The sequence below is a fragment of the Malus sylvestris genome, chromosome 15 (assembly GCF_916048215.2).
Source record: "Malus sylvestris chromosome 15, drMalSylv7.2, whole genome shotgun sequence".
Classification (NCBI taxonomy): Eukaryota; Viridiplantae; Streptophyta; class Magnoliopsida; order Rosales; family Rosaceae; genus Malus; species Malus sylvestris.
Genome location: NC_062274.1, coordinates 2,436,762 through 2,452,432, shown reverse-complemented (window position 1 = coordinate 2,452,432; position 15,671 = coordinate 2,436,762). Strand labels below are relative to the sequence as shown.

The window sequence follows — 15,671 nt, the reverse complement described above, 5'->3', positions numbered from 1 at the left end:
AAATTTCTTCGATTAAACTTGACATGGATATATATTCTTAAATCAACGAAAAGGAATGTACTCATATAAGTTTAAAAAATGGATTATAAAAAAAATTGAATGGATATTATAAAAAAAATGGGTACATTTTATATTTAAAAAAAGGTACATTTTACATATAACAAATTGGTATATTTAAGAATAAGTACATTTATGATTTTAAAAAATTGAAAATTTATATGAATGGGAACATTTAAGATTAAAAATTTGAAAATCTGTTTATAAAAAATTAGTGGGTACAAACTTTTCTAATTTTTTGTTTTCAAATGTTTTGAATTGAAAATTAATTAGGAGTTTAATAAAGTGTGAGTATTAAAACAGTAAATCAATTACTCAATTAGCCAAATCGAAAACACGGAGACTAAATTGGCCATATGACTATAACACAGGGACCATTTTGACATTTAAGCCATATCGTTTTTGAATAAAAAAAGTTATGAGTGCAACCTCTACATTTCGATGGATCTATATATTTACCATCTCCTCGCCCCTTCTCTCTCTCTCACATTTGTTAATTAAGGCAGCCAAGCTTGAAAACCCTTGCTAGCTAGAAACATACTCCATGGGCACAGAACGTGACATTGATGGTTACTTAACCCTAGTTTCAATCACCAAAACCGTGTCTGTACTCCCAAAAGTTCTGCACCCACCAAAACTTCTCACCCTCTCAAACTTGGACAGGCAGAGTCCAATCCATATGTACTTGGTTTTCTTTTATAATTCTAACTCTGTTGCTCATCATAAAGACAACGATCTGTTACTTGATGGAGCTGATGATTCGGTTTTCGGAAGCTTGAAGTGTGGATTGGAAGAGACGTTATCGGTGTGGTACCCAGCTGCGGGGAGGTTGAGCTTGAACCCTAGTGATCATGGAAACAAATTCAACTTGTGGTGCAACAACAAAGGCGCTGTTCTCGTCGAGGCGGAGACACCGGTTAATGTCTCGGAGCTTGGGGACCTCTCTCAGTACAATGAATTTTTTGAGAAATTGGTTCACAAGCCTGTGTTTGATGGAGACTTCTCTGAGACGCCCTTGGTTGTTGGTCAGGTAATTATATGTACTGATCAAATTTTGTATTATTTCAATATATTGCCTAATTAAAAGATACATTTGTATACAATTTGTTCAAGGATATCAATTCCATCTACCTTGTTATCTTTAATTCTGATATATATTGATTGTTTTCGGATAAATTTATGGGGTTTTTGAACATTAGTCGTCGGAAATTTTGAAATTTAAAAAAAAAATCTGATGTTAGATTACACATTAATTTTAATTCTTTGGAGTGTATGTTTATCAAAATTTATATTCTATTTTTGTTATTAAATGTCCCCACATCAAAATTTTGATTTTATTGATATGCACATTTTAGTTCTTCCAATTATAAATTATAAATAAATTTAAATCTGAAAACATTAAAACTACACATAAGAAAAATATGTAAATACATAAGTGTACGGAAATGACTGTATCGAAGTATATTAAATTGACTTGTTTGAACCAAAATGTATGTACCGAACTATATTATAATGAATTTGTATACCAAAATATATTTATTATGAGTTAGTGTACCGAAATATATTCTAATGAATTAGTGTAGATTTTAGAAAAATAAGAATCATAAAATTACAAAAAAAAAAAAAGACATGAAATATAAAGGATGGCTTTTAAATATAACTAAGGGACTAAACTCAATATTGAATTTTGTACAAGGCATTAATCTAAACTTCATCTATTTAAATATTAAAATCTTGTTTTCTATAAATTTATATATTAATCTTCATTAGGGTTTGTTGGAATGACATATATATAAATTTTTCATATGTAAAATTTTCGAAATAAAAAATTTGTACATGCTTGATTTAAAAATGAACCAATTTCTTTTGGATCTGTTACTAACACTTCAAATAAGTTATGTTTGCACTTCATAGATGATGATATTTTTAAAGTGCCAACAAAAACTCTTGTCCATAGAATTTGAACTCAAGACCGATTAAGTTGGTATAACATCTTGTAATGATTTGGCACCGTAGGTGACCAAGTTTGGTTGTGGAGGCTACTCAGTAGGTATTGGTATCAGCCACTCATTGTTCGACGGACCGGCGGCGTATGAATTTATGAGTGCATGGGCTTCCAATTCTACCAAAACTAAGAAACAACACAAAGTTTCGGAGATTCCTAATTTACCAGTGCACGACAGAGGGACACTACTGATGGACAAGTTTGATGAAGCTCAAAAGGGGATTAGTACAGACTTGTTGCCAAACCAAAACGAGGACGGATCTCCCGGAGTGACTAGGGCTGCAGCCGTTGGTCATTTATATCAATTGATCATACAAGTAGCAGCATCCAATGACCACATGAATTTCCTCAAAAATGGGTCTAATATTTTGGATCAAATTAATGATCGTAATTATGTTTATAAGACCTTTCATCTGAGAGGTACACTGATTGAGAGTTTGAAGAAAGAAGTTTGTGGTGATGAAACGAGTAGCTTTCCATGTTCATCCTTTGAAGTTGTGGCTGCTCACCTCTGGAAGGTAAATTTCTTAATTAATTGGCGCTCTTGGAGAAAACTAGGTCAAATCAAACAAAAAGAAAACACTAGTTTCCTTAAACTTTCATAAATAAGGCTTAATTTTTACCTTTCATAATTATAATGGTAATCATGTATAATTGTGTATGCAGTTCTCAAATCGGAGATGAATTTTCACAAAACTTTGGTATTGGTTAAACTTTTTTAATGAATTAATGGCTATAACAACATTTTTAGACTATTATTATTGAGAAAAGAGATTTTCTGAAAAGTGGAATTCTCTATGGACTCTCTGTCACCTCATCATTTAATGTCAATTTTGTGCCAATATTATAAAATACTATGTCAAAAACATAATGTGGCAGCGAGTCTCACTTTTGAGAGAGTGTCCTTATTAGTATTTCACATTATTATTTTATATGATGAACATCTTGATGTCTACGCGTATAACATATATGTAGACATGTTTTGTATAATTTACTTTGAAACAAACCATAAACAAAATTGTTCAAGTTTCTACGAAGATTGGAAGCTATTGAATTGACTAGGGTCCACTTGTATGGACCAAATTAGAACTTTTTCTTTTAAAAGTAGTGGAATACGATAAATGCGGGTGAGACCAATTTACATATTATGTCGGTCTCTCTGCATTCAACTTCGATAACTTGTGTAAAATTAGAATGGTTTTCTAGTAAATGATCAACAAAATACATTCGTCCTTTGAACTAGTTCATAGTCATATCATTTTCCAGTTATATTCATCCCAAATATTAAAAACGCACCAACGAATGAAGACAAGAGAGTCGGGTTCGTTTTCCAGTTGTGGTTGAATGATTGATGTCATGAATGCAGGCAAAGACCAAGGCTTTAGGAGTGAAGAAGGAAGCAATGGTGTGCCTACAATTTTCCGTCGACGCAAGGAACAAGGTGGACCCCGTACTTCCCCAAGGCTTCAGCGGCAATGCGTTCGTGCTGGCCTCCGTTGCCCTAACGGCGGCACAGGTGGAGGAAGCCACCCACAAAGCCATCGTCGAGAAGATAAGGGTGGCCAAGAACTCTGTCACCAACTCCTACGTGAAGGCATACATGGAGGCAGTTGGTGGGCCACAGACTACTCTGCCTCCCCTCGAGGAGCTCACTCTGGTATCTGACTGGACCAGAATGCCCTTCCACAAAATAGGGTTTTTGCATGAATCGGCCGCATATGCGTCTCCGTTGGTCTCTTCGATCTCGCAGGTCGCGTACTTTATGCAAAACCCTAGTGACTGTAAGGGCATTGACATGAGAGTCGGATTGCTTCCGCAATACGTCAGTGCCTTCTCTCGCTGTTTCATTGCTAACGACTAACAAGCAATGAAGACGCACAAATCCCCCAACTCTGTGGCTAAGCTCCGATAGCGAAGGAAGTGCTGTTGATATTAAATTAGGTCAAGAGTTCGAGTTCGATTGGTCCAATTGTTTGGTTGAAACTATTGTATTTGTTTTGCGTTTACTTTCTCTTTTTGTTGGTAGTTGGGTGTGAGCTTTAGTCTGAAGGTGGTCTGTGGAGAGATTAATTATTATATGATTATGATTTCCATATGAGGTGTTCAAAGATAGTTGTTTATTCCACGATTTTTGAAATGGTCGTTTGGTGAGGCACATTACAGTATTAACTTGGAAAATATAATTATGGTGAGATGTACTTTTCTTTGGTTACATTGAACAGGATTATTGTCATCGGGGACAAAGTCATACGAAAAAAAACATGCAAATAACATCATATTATAAAATTGAATTTTTTTTATAGCAATAAGCTTATTTCGTATAAGTTGCTCTTTGAAATATCAACTATATTCTTCAATAGAATTATGAATCAGTAATTATCTCCAAACTTTCTTCATATAAAATAAATAAAATGGTAAAAACTCACAATATTATAGTTGTTATTCTTTTTATGAAGTAGCATATCAGATCAGGCAGACGATGCTTGATATTTTTAATGAGATTGATTCTTTGTGATCCCTGTACTCGGTTTTATATTTGTAATACAGCTCAAAGAAAACAAAGAAAATAAAACTGCTGCGTGAGGATTAGAAAGTATGCTAATTATGCAGAATTAATTAAACTAAAGGGAAGCCAAAGCATATGTAGTCAAAGAGACATGATTAACTACTCCTTAATACATTGTCGGGGCCTGGACGACAAGGCCTCTTCATCATACAGATTAAACAAAGCCCTTATGACTCAGCAACTAAATAGAGAGATTGGAGACTAATTCTTGCTACTCAAATACAAAACTTGAGATTAATTAGATAAGAAGACAAATACGAAGAACAGCGCCGCGACTTCAAAGAGTATTCTACACAGGGATTAGGATTTCGCCTTATCTCCTTTCCTGCATCACCAAGTTCATGTTATTGAGTTTTCAAACAAGTAAAAGGAAAAAATCAGAATCGTAATGCAACAAATTCTGCAGTTCAATGTAGCGACTACGCAACGGTATCTAAGTTTTCGGTAATCAGTGAACTAGTATTTGTTCATACACTAGGATGTTAACTGCAATTAGATGAGCAAGAAGCGTTCCTAATAGCTGTACACATATGTGACAGGTAAACAAACAGCATGATTTCATTCAGTTATCAAGACATTGTATGGGTAAAGTTAGTGAATCTGACAGTAACTGAGGCCGGTAAAAAAGCTCCCTACCTGTTTCATCATTGAGCTCACTAACTCATCCAACGAACCAGCATTGTGGGGAACATAACCGCCCTGTGGCTTCCGTTGGTCCATAAGGTACCCCTGCTGCTTCAACTTCAATGGTGCATCCATAGTTGATATTTCAACATCAAGAAAATTTGGTTGTCCAATCGAATTGAAGTCGCTGTTTCTTTGGAAGGCTGAGCTTCTAGCGTCCAAATTCTGGTCAAAAGGAGCTACGTTATCATTGACAGGCATCAAATTGTTCATTGAGCTACACATGACATCTGGGCGGAACGGGGAATCCTGCTTCGGTTCATCCCACCCCATAAACAGGTCATTGTTAATTGTTGGCCCAGAATTATTGCTCATTGTAGATGCCGGGACCTGCATTCCTATTCTTGAATCCTGCGATTGACAGGGGATTGAATTTATACAAGAAACATCAATCTGAGAGCTCCCAATTTGTGAGGACATTACAGGCATATCGTGCCTCAGGTTACTTACAAGAAGAGTAGGTTGTTTAAAAGAGTCGCGTGCTGAGAAAGAATTTGACCGGAATGCAGATGACTGAGCAGCGGTCGGCCAGTTGTCATTCAACCGTCTGTGATCCAGAAACGAGGGCAACAGTTCTGGTTTTAAGGAGGGCATTGATACAGAAGACTGCAACATTACATGATTTCTTCCGACTTCAGAATCTTGAGTATGTCTTAACAATGTGTTGTCTGTAAGACCGAAAGGATCATTTGACCTATTCATCACTTTTCCATCCGTAAAACCACTGGAATTGGGATAAATTGGTGCGTCATAGGTGGAACCCCTACTATGTTGCTGATCAAGTTCCAAGTGTGCCGGAAGCATATTTCCATTACGGTTTCCAGGAAACATGACTGGCTGATCATTAATGGAGTTGCTTGGATTCTGTGCATGACCCAATTGAAACATTCCGGATGAAGGAAGGCAATGCAGACCCACACCAGCAGGAGTGTTCAATCTACCAATCATCCCATTAGGCGGGAAGGATCTGTATCCGTTGTTATGAAACTGCGCAGGTCCAGTCAATGCATGGTAATTTCCAACTCCATTCATAGAAGCTGTTCGCAAATATGAAGAATCCGAAGTGCCTAAGGCTGCCACCATATTAGCTTGTTGGTTTGCCACACAGCTGATCCTTTTCAGGTAGAGCCTATACTTCTGCAAAGAAAAAATAAAAATAAGCTCTGTAGAATAGAAGATAAAGATTGTACGAAACTAAGGATACAACAGAATTTATACCTGGAGATGGCTTGCAACATTTTCCCTTGTAAGCTTTTCAACATTCATCAAATCTAGAATCTTTTTCGGTACAGCCTCTGCATACAAAACAAAATTTAAGCGAATCAATTAGTTTTAAAGGTCGCACTTGGTGCGATGGCAAGTGCCTTCGCCCATGAACGGTAGGTCTAGGGTTCGAGACTTGAGAGCAGCCTCTCCATAAATGGGGGTAAGGCTAGCCGACATTCACCTCTCCCAGACCCTGCGTAAAGCGGGAGCCTTGTGCACTGGGTACAACCTTTAATTAGTTTTAAAGGTTTCATGTGAGAAACAAGCGTTACAAACAAGCAAAAAATATGACAGATTCCGGATGCATGAGTCAACTATTCACTACTAGGAGTTTCAAAGCTAGGGTATAATTTCTGAATTCCACATATTACAAATATGTGGATAATTTCAAATAGCTTTGAACAGGGATAAAGAACATACTGTCAATGCCCAACTGATTAACAGCAGCCACAAATTTGCGATGCAGCTCCACAGACCAAACAACGCGAGGCTTTTTCTGGGTTGAAGGATCGTCATTTTCATATTCATCCTCATCATGATCCTCGTCCTCGCCGTCATTCTGATCCTTCCGTTTCTTATTGAGCTTTGCATTCTGATCTGAGTTTCCCGTCCCTACTGACCCAAGTCCTCCTTCGCCATTTCCAGCGTGCGACTTGTCTTGAATGCCAGAGTTCTGGTCCTTTGAATCAACCTTCTTTCTGATCACGTGCTGCCAGATGTTCTTCAGCTGCTCAATTCGAACCGGTTTTAGGAGGTAATCGCAAGCTCCGTGGGTGATTCCCTTCATCACAAGCTTGTGATCCCCATTTACAGACAACACTAAGAACATGTTTACATTCATAATTAGTAACGAAGCCTAACTTGAAAAACAAAATCTGCAGACTTGAGAAATTTCAAATTTTCAGAATCTAAAACGAATGAATATAAAAGATTTGAGTAGTGCAAGGGGCTTTACTTATAACAGGGAGATCCATCTCAAGCCCGACAAGCTCAAGTAGCTTGAATCCATCCATGTCTGGCATATGCACATCACTGATAACCAGGTCAAACTTGTCCTTGTTTTCTCTCAACAACTTTAATGCAGTGATTGCGTGACTCGTCGTCGTAACTGCAAAATCCATCAAATGATATAAACACACCAATTTTCTACAGGAATAAAATCAAACCTTCAGATGCAAAAGTAGAGCAACCAAAGCATACCAATCTATCATAATCCAATCAAACATAACAAAAACTCTGACTCTATCTGTATACAATGAAACAGAGAATTCAAATTCAACCTAATTGATTTGAGAATCCATTGGCTCTACAATATCTAAGCGGTATTCTTATTTCTAACTTCAAGCAACAGTTTTTCTCCTAATTTTAGAAAAAGAATCAATCTTTTGGATACAAATTATTATTACAAAAAATTCACAGAATTATTGAGAAAACTATAAAATGGGATATTTGAAAATATAGCCATTTTTTAAATCACTTGTTGAAATATAACCTACATTTTCTAATTTTATAAAACTAACCAAAATTACAATTAAAAAGACATTATTACCCTTAACCTTCTCTTAACACTCCTGTGCTGTCTTTGGACTCCTCATCTCCATTGAAACACCACCACCAAACTTCTCTTTACCCAAATGTGATTGAACCAAGTGATCCCGCCAAGCAGTAACTACAATACTAGATGAAGAAATAGTCAAAACTAACAAAAGTTTTCTGAAAACTTATTCGTGGTGTGGCTATGAACCCAGTCGAGCATCCTCACGGAGGAGGTAATCACCACATATTGGATCGGCTACAATAGTATGGCGTAACGCTTCTCCTGGGAAGAAGGTTGGTTTCATTGCTGCTAGGTGGACTGGTGGTCTCAGAGGACAAGTTGCTGCAAACGTCTCTAAGGCAGACAAGTGACAAGATTACATTTTCGACTTTTTCTATTTTGCCGTGTTTGGACTGTTTATATTTTATTCAAAACTAGTTTGGAGCGTTTTGTGGAGGAAATTTTGTTTAAGAAAAAAAAACAACGGGGACGAAGATTTAGAAAAGAAACACCACGATTCTAGAATCAGGGAAGGTTTTAAACTAAAGGGCAATAAGACTTTTTAACTTCAATTTTGGTTAGTTTTATAATAAATGAAAATTGTAGGTTATATTTCAACAGATGATCTCTAAAATAGCTATATTTCCAAATTTCCCCTATAAAATTGACTGACAAAATCTATTCAGCAGATATATCTAAGAACCCAATCAAAAATTACTAACACAAATCACAAAATCTAAATAAAAACACCATTTTATCCCCCCAAAAAATAGCTTGATAACAAAGCAAAAATATCAGAAAATTCATGACAGAAAACCCAATTGACAAACCATGATATTGACATCTACGGAGCAGAGCCTCTAAGAGCTTGAGGCAAATGAGATCATCGTCTACGGCAAGCACACGCATCCCAATGGGAAACTGGTCTCTGGGTTCATCGAGTACCCGCTCAACGGTCATTTTTTCAACCAGAGAACTTCACAACTCCAAGCAACAAAAATGGAGGACAGAAAAAGTTTGAACCTTGAAGCTTTTTACTACCGGTTTTGACAAACCCAGCAAAACCCAGAATTTAAAAAATAGAAGGATGCAGAGAAAATGATTTGATGAGATGGGTAATTAAAGAAAGAGAGAGAAAGAGAGGTATTAAGGAGTGTGATATTAATAATAAATGCCCCTCTTTTCTGTCTCTCCTGGTGTTTGTGTAACCCGAGAGAGAGAGAGAAACGGAATCTGAAGATATATGTATGGACTGAGAAATTAGAGTCCTCCCTCTCTGTTGGCCTTCCTGAAATGGACCCTGTTTTTCCTGGTTTTTGGGTTCAGTAGAATCTCAGTATTTGATATCAGAATTTAATTTTCATTTGAGTTTTTTACTTCTTTTGATATTTTATTGTGTTTTGACTTTTTGTGGAAGAAATTATAATTTTTGTCTACGAAAATGTAAAAATGAAATTACAATTTATCCAAAAATCATTTAAACACATATGGAAAAATAGAGAATCTTACCAAGTAGGGTTGGTTTTTTTATCTGCAACCGAAAGATTTTACTGCAGATTCTGAAACAATTTAATCGCTTCACATATGGGAAAAAATCTTTTTAAATTTTATTCTTATAAGAAAATCTTTGTTTAAATTGTTTTCCTTTTTTACCTACCATTTTGTCAAAATTTCCTACTTGGTTATTTCAATATATGTCTTATTAGAGATTTCCTCCAAAAATTTACATGATATTTGAACATGCCAATGAGGATTAGTTTATTTGTTTAGGATCGTTCTCTTCACTATCAAGACCTAATTTCGAGTTCCTCTGCCAACAATCTCTCTTGGATTTGGTGGGCGATTTGTAAAAACAAAAAAATAGCTAAGATCTCAAGTTCTCAAAGAAAATGGTGATTTATCCTGAAATGTGGTAGCTTCCCCTCCTCCTAACTTTTTAATACCAATAAAAAAGAAAGAGATATTTGAACATGATGTTTGACTAGATATTTCTTGACTATTAATGTATGTTTAGAATTATTTGACAAGAAGATACATAACGTATTTGTATTAACACGTTCTTAAAATATAACACCACATGAATTAATAAAATAATATGACTTCGCTGTAACAGCTACAACAAATGTTTGAAAATGCATATTGAGTAATTTTCCTAATAAGTCAAATTTCTCTACTGTTATATATTAGTTATTACATTTTCATCAAAACAAATTTGATTTATTTTCCTTCTCTTTCTTTCCCCAACAATTAATCGAACTTATATGGGTGAGTATCCTCATTACTTTATTTTTATTTAATACACGTCTATTATAAATAAATTTAAATTATGAAAGGATAATTTGAACCTGAGTACAAATAGAGATGTACACTACTCTAACCAACTTACCGGATTCAAAATTTGCAGTAGGCTTGAATACTTAAGAGTTAAGAAGGGGAATTGGGAGGGAACATATGAATTAAGAATCCGCCCTGGCTTCTTTTAGTTTGTACAGCAATTAACAGAACAGTTCTCGTCTTCCTCTTCTGGTGAAGTACGAAAAAAGAAGTATGACACAGTAGCAGCAGATCGATCACACCTAAGTGATAGAGACAAATTTAGAAAAAAAAACTTGTGAAAGGTGGGGTGGAATTGGAGAAAGAGACATGGAGCATGATGATTGTTAATGGAAGCTGAGCCAATCCTAATACATGCAAGAAAAAGTTGCCAAATCACCTTAAAGTTATATGGAATGCGCACTATATTTACACATCCAATTGTTTGTGTGTGTGTGTGTCATCTACTCATGCATTTTAGTGGAGAAAAACGTAGCATAATTTGTGTCTGGAAAGTCATATATCAGACAATGTGATGATTTACCGTTCATATATTAAACCAGCTGTATATCCACCTTTTATTAGTGCACACTCTCTAGATTACCATAGGTTAGTACACGTAGCTAAGGTTAATTAATAAATTAAACGATTATATTAGATTGCATTTGATGCATGGTAAAATTATCATCTCACAATCAAACTGCATAATTGACAGAGACATATATAATAGTTTTAACCTAAGAAAAAATTCAAAATTATTAGTGATGAATGAGAATGAGAGCGAGAGCAACCAATAATCATAATTTAACGAAGAATTTAGTAACGGTCATTGGCAGTCACCATATATTATTGAAATGGATTGCACTGTAAACAATGTATAAGATTTGCTTCCACTTGATTGTAGAAGTTGTGAAGTTACATGATTTTTATTTTTTTTTTTGTAAGCCATGATAATTAAGGATGATGTTAGAGAGAACAAATTTTTAAACCATAGTTTGTAAACAACATGATGTGGCGATTATTGGTTGGACTTGGATTCCTTCTTTTAATTATTAAAAAAAAAACTCAATCATTAATCGTCACATCATGCGGGTTACAAAAAAATGGTTCAAAAACTTGATCCCCTAACATTTTCCTATTATTAAACTAGTGCAAGATTAATCTTAACATCAAACATTAAATTAAGGTACTTAATCCTTCCGCACCTTGGAGGATCATGCAAGCATTATCTGGCTCAAAACAAGACACCGAGGAGCTTATTTATAATAATATGATTATCAAAAGCACCATCATTGACTAAGCCAACAACATTAAACTAATGGGGCATGATATTAAGAAAAGCTTATCCCTCTCTCCCTTGTTCTCTACGAATTTAATATAATTTGCGTGGTTATGATAATGCATTATTTAGAAGATTCATGCTGGTGCAAAATCTTGAGATTCCTTGCTTTTTGAGTCACATGACTTTTCGTTTGGCATGATTGTATATTTTTTAGATGATATGCTAGCTAAGGTGGTAGGGTTTTAAGGGGAGAGGGGAGGAACATGGTGCAAGTTGGCCTAAAAATATAAGGCTTAGGAATGGTGAAGCTTTAGCTAATCTTGTCTCCGATAAGGTATATATGCTCACAGTTAAAAAAAAACATGTTGAGTGACTTTCCTATAGTCTTCCTTTATCAGAAACTATTACCTCATCAAACTCTTGTTCTACATCACCAACACATATGACTGACTGGCTTTGCCGGCTATTATGTAGAGAGAGAGATGTTGCATTATATAAAATTGTGTGAATAGCGATAGCCAAGCATGTCGTAAACTCCAACGTATTAAATTTGAATAATTATTCTATCATGCCTTATAGCTACGTGTAATTTGTAGTAATTTTATGTATTTGAGTTTTACTATACAACTTTATACATAATGACCGATTGTGATATGTATTTTAAAATTAATATAGAAAATTTGAGGAAAAAGTAATATTGATGATTGGCAACTAACGAAAGAACAACTATTCAATAAAGAAATATTTCTCAATATTTGGCTTTCAGTGTTTCCTTTATAAAAACAAGGAAGATATGAAATGATTAGTTTGTAGTGCTACAACAATTCTCTAAATAAAACTCGTTTAAATAGGTTAGCCCAACTTTAATTTGGAGTTAGGCCCCATTGCTATAAATCATCAAATGACCCAACAGTAAATGTGTCACACAAACACATGAAACGTATCAAACACATGCAGCAAAGAAAAGGTCTATCAAATATCTCTGTATTTAACGGGATGCTGAAAATTTATGAAGATACTGAACAAGTTCGATTTAAGCAGAAGCCTGCACTCACATTGCTGGCGCTTTGTTTCACGATAGCTACTGAAACAAAAGTCTAGATATTTAAATCATTAATTAGTTGTGACTGTTGTTGACTGTCTTTGGGAATGGAGGAGGGCCGAGGAGCAACTCGCAAAGAAGGAGATGAACTCGCAAACCTTAAATCTTGAGAATTCTGAAGAAAAAAGTAATAAGAATAATTAGTAAGCTTAATTAATTAATTACTTGAACTGAAAAATATGTTTAAAATCTAAAGATTATTGGGTTTTTGTACATTACCCGGAGATGTCTTGCCGTATCTTGTCTTGTAAAATTTGGAGATCGCAAATTAGAAGGTGAACTGAAGGCTACACCTGCCGACATATTAGGGTGTTGGGGTTCTTTAGATTTTTCAAGGTATAAACAATATTTCTGAGAAGATAAATAGCAATAATTAATGGAAACTGTTATTAGTACTCTTAAAATTTCATTATACACTCCTATCAAGTGTATTTTTATTTATAATTATAAAAAGTTTAGAGTGCAAAACAAGATTTTTGGAATGCCAATAACAATTTTCTAATTAATTAGTAAGATTATTCTAACACAGAATAAGAGATTATGGTATTGATTACTAAATAATTAAGGAAATGAAAAACTGGCATATTCATTGATTTGTAAGCTTATTGATCCATTCTTCATCAAATGTCAAATTGAATTCCTAGTAGTAAGATTTAATCCTATTGTCCAGTTTTTGCTACGGATCCTTACCTGGAGATGGCTTTTCAATTCTTCTCCATCAAGATTCGGATTAGCGTTCTTTATCAAAATCTAGAATCTTATCTGGTATGTATCGAAATAAATTTAATCAAGTACGGAACTAGTAGGAATTTAACATTGATTTACTAGTGAGTGCATTAAGAACTGAAAATATTCAGTTTGGAGTGCATATGCATGGAAAATCGCTAAAACCCTAATTCTGTTGTAGAACAAAATATCTGTTAAGAGATTGAAGAACATACTGTCATGGCGCCAAACTTATTAACAGCAGCAACAAACTCTCGATGCAGTTGCAACGACCAAAGGTCCTTCTGATTCTGGACTGGATTTCTAGTGCCTACTAGAGACCCTAGTCCAGCAGTTCCTTCAGCACCACTTCCAACATGATCAGACATGCTTTGTTATAGGACGGCAATAAGGCCAGCGATGCTGTATGGCACAGAATGTTGGGCGGTGAAACATCAACACGTACACAAAATGGGTGTAGCGGAGATGAGGATGCTTCGTTGGATGTGTGGGCACACGAGAAAGGATAAGATTAGGAATGAGGATATCCGGGGTAAAGTAGGAGTAGCCGAAATTGAAGGAAATATGAGAGAAAATCGGTTACGGTGGTTTGGACATGTGCAAAGAAGGCCTACTGACGCTCCGATTAGAAGATGCGACTATGGGACAGAGGTTCAGGGCCGAAGGGGTAGAGGAAGACCTAGGAAAACTTTGGAAGAGACTCTAAGAAAAGACTTAGAGTACTTGGATCTAACGAAGGACATGACACAGGATCGAGCACAATGGCGTTCTAAGATTCATATAGCCGATCCCACTCAGTGACTTGGACTTTCCAAGTCTCCAACCGAGAAGTTTTCCTCACTCGGGAAATTAAGGGAACACTACCCCAACCTACATGCTCCACTCAGAAAGCTTCAACATACAAGCTTCAACAAAAGAAAATTCAAAGAACTTAGCGAAGAAGGCTTTGGTGTATTTAACACAATACGTTGAAATGAAGGAAAGCTTATTTATTGATATCCCCGATAAGCTACAAATATGTACATATACATGAGTCAAAATAAACATACAAGAGGGAGCCTTCACAAAGGTTGCTTAGGAGAAGTCTCAGCAGTCGGTAGAGCCCCAGAAAGAGAAGGCACCGGAGGGGGATCATTTGGAGCCTCAGTACTGGACAGAACCCTAGAAGGAGGAGGCATCAGAGGTTGATCATTTGGAGCTTCATTACGCGGTACAGCCCCAGAAGACGAAGGCAATAAATGCCTTTGGAACAAACCCACAAATCTCTGATGATCAAGTAAAACCTGACCATCAGTTTCCTTCATCTGGTCAAGCTTCATCTTCATGTTTGTAGCATAGTCATGTGCGAGCCGGTGCAACTGTTTATTCTCATGCTTGAGCCCTCTAATCTCCTGTTTGAGACTCATCACTTCAGCCGCCAATGATTCAACTTGGCGGGTTCGAGCAAATAGGCGTTGGGCCATATTAGACACAGAACCTGCACACTGAACACTGAGAGCCAGCGAATCCTTAACAGCTAACTCATCAGACCGTTTGGAAAGTAGTCTGTTATCTTTGGGAGTGAGAAGGTTCCTGGCCACCACAGCAGCGGTCATATCATTCTTCATCACGGAATCTCCAACGGTAAGAGGACCAGTAGGGGAGACGAAGGATGGGCGCCATATGTTGTCTGGAGAAGGTGGGGCTGCCTCTTCAACAAGGTTCAAGTCAAAACGACGGTCGGAGGGGCCAGACATTTTCAAAGGTGTTGAAGAGAGAAGAGGTCGGACAAATCAAGATCTTAGAAGTGCAAGAATGAAGCTTCTACTGGTAGAGATTCAAGTGTGCTTTGGAACTTAATGCCAGCCCCTATAAAAATCTGCACTCGACGGAGCTTCAGAAATCGAAGAGGCGCCTGCTCAGAAATCGAAGAGGCGTTTGCTTTCTCAAAAGCTGGGCTGCTTAGAGATCACGAGGGTTGATCTCAGAAATCGAAGAGGCGTTTGCTTTCTCAAAAGTTGGGCTGCTCAAAGACCACGAAGGCCGATCTCAGAAATCGAAGAGGCGCTCGCTTTCTCAAAAGCTGGGCTCCCCAGAGACCACGAGGGCCGATCTCAGAAATCGAAGAGGCACCTACTTTTCCAGCCTTGTCAG

General features: G+C 36.4%; 2 protein-coding genes and 1 long non-coding RNA gene across 6 annotated transcripts; 1 reads left to right on the top strand and 2 right to left on the bottom strand.

Annotated features, from left to right (window-relative positions):
* The first annotated feature begins 539 nt into the window (after positions 1–539).
* On the top strand, positions 540–4,338 carry LOC126604686 (brassinosteroid-related acyltransferase 1-like). Its single transcript, XM_050271976.1, has 3 exons — positions 540–1,087; positions 2,074–2,580; positions 3,429–4,338. Exons 1-3 carry the CDS (start codon positions 602–604, stop codon positions 3,921–3,923), a joined length of 1,488 nt encoding a protein of 495 aa, XP_050127933.1. The 5' UTR covers positions 540–601; the 3' UTR covers positions 3,924–4,338.
* A 366-nt stretch (positions 4,339–4,704) lies between these two features.
* LOC126604685 (two-component response regulator ARR12-like) lies at positions 4,705–9,458 on the bottom strand. Of its 2 annotated transcripts, XM_050271975.1 has the most exons (7): positions 8,946–9,457; positions 7,534–7,686; positions 6,999–7,397; positions 6,531–6,607; positions 5,763–6,449; positions 5,265–5,663; positions 4,705–4,953 (listed from the first exon to the last, which is right to left on the bottom strand). In XM_050271975.1, exons 1-7 carry the CDS (start codon positions 9,073–9,075, stop codon positions 4,942–4,944), a joined length of 1,857 nt encoding a protein of 618 aa, XP_050127932.1. In that variant the 5' UTR covers positions 9,076–9,457; the 3' UTR covers positions 4,705–4,941. The 2 variants fall into 2 exon arrangements, with proteins under 2 accessions (XP_050127932.1, XP_050127931.1); XM_050271974.1 differs by having other exon boundaries at positions 5,265–6,449; positions 8,946–9,458.
* A 3,076-nt stretch (positions 9,459–12,534) lies between these two features.
* On the bottom strand, positions 12,535–13,914 carry LOC126604981 (uncharacterized). 3 transcript variants are annotated; one of them, XR_007616809.1, is made up of 4 exons: positions 13,754–13,914; positions 13,503–13,574; positions 13,032–13,105; positions 12,535–12,927 (listed from the first exon to the last, which is right to left on the bottom strand). It is a non-coding gene; the product is annotated as an uncharacterized LOC126604981 (long non-coding RNA). The 3 variants fall into 3 exon arrangements; XR_007616807.1 differs by having other exon boundaries at positions 13,032–13,574; XR_007616808.1 differs by lacking the exon at positions 13,503–13,574.
* Positions 13,915–15,671: the final 1,757 nt, after the last annotated feature.

Bases quoted from the DNA above. Each gene is read 5' to 3' on its own strand.
- LOC126604686 (XM_050271976.1), top strand. From the start codon at position 602: ATGGGCACAGAACGTGACATTGATGGTTACTTAACCCTAGTTTCAATC. The intron at 1,088-2,073 runs GTAATTATATGT...TTGGCACCGTAG, and splicing joins CGCCCTTGGTTGTTGGTCAG to GTGACCAAGTTTGGTTGTGG. The intron at 2,581-3,428 runs GTAAATTTCTTA...TCATGAATGCAG, and splicing joins TGGCTGCTCACCTCTGGAAG to GCAAAGACCAAGGCTTTAGG.
- LOC126604685 (XM_050271974.1), bottom strand. From the start codon at position 9,075: ATGACCGTTGAGCGGGTACTCGATGAACCCAGAGACCAGTTTCCCATT. The intron at 7,398-7,533 runs GTAAAGCCCCTT...ACATGTTCTTAG, and splicing joins GATGGATCTCCCTGTTATAA to TGTTGTCTGTAAATGGGGAT. The intron at 6,608-6,998 runs GTATGTTCTTTA...TTTTGTATGCAG, and splicing joins TAATCAGTTGGGCATTGACA to AGGCTGTACCGAAAAAGATT.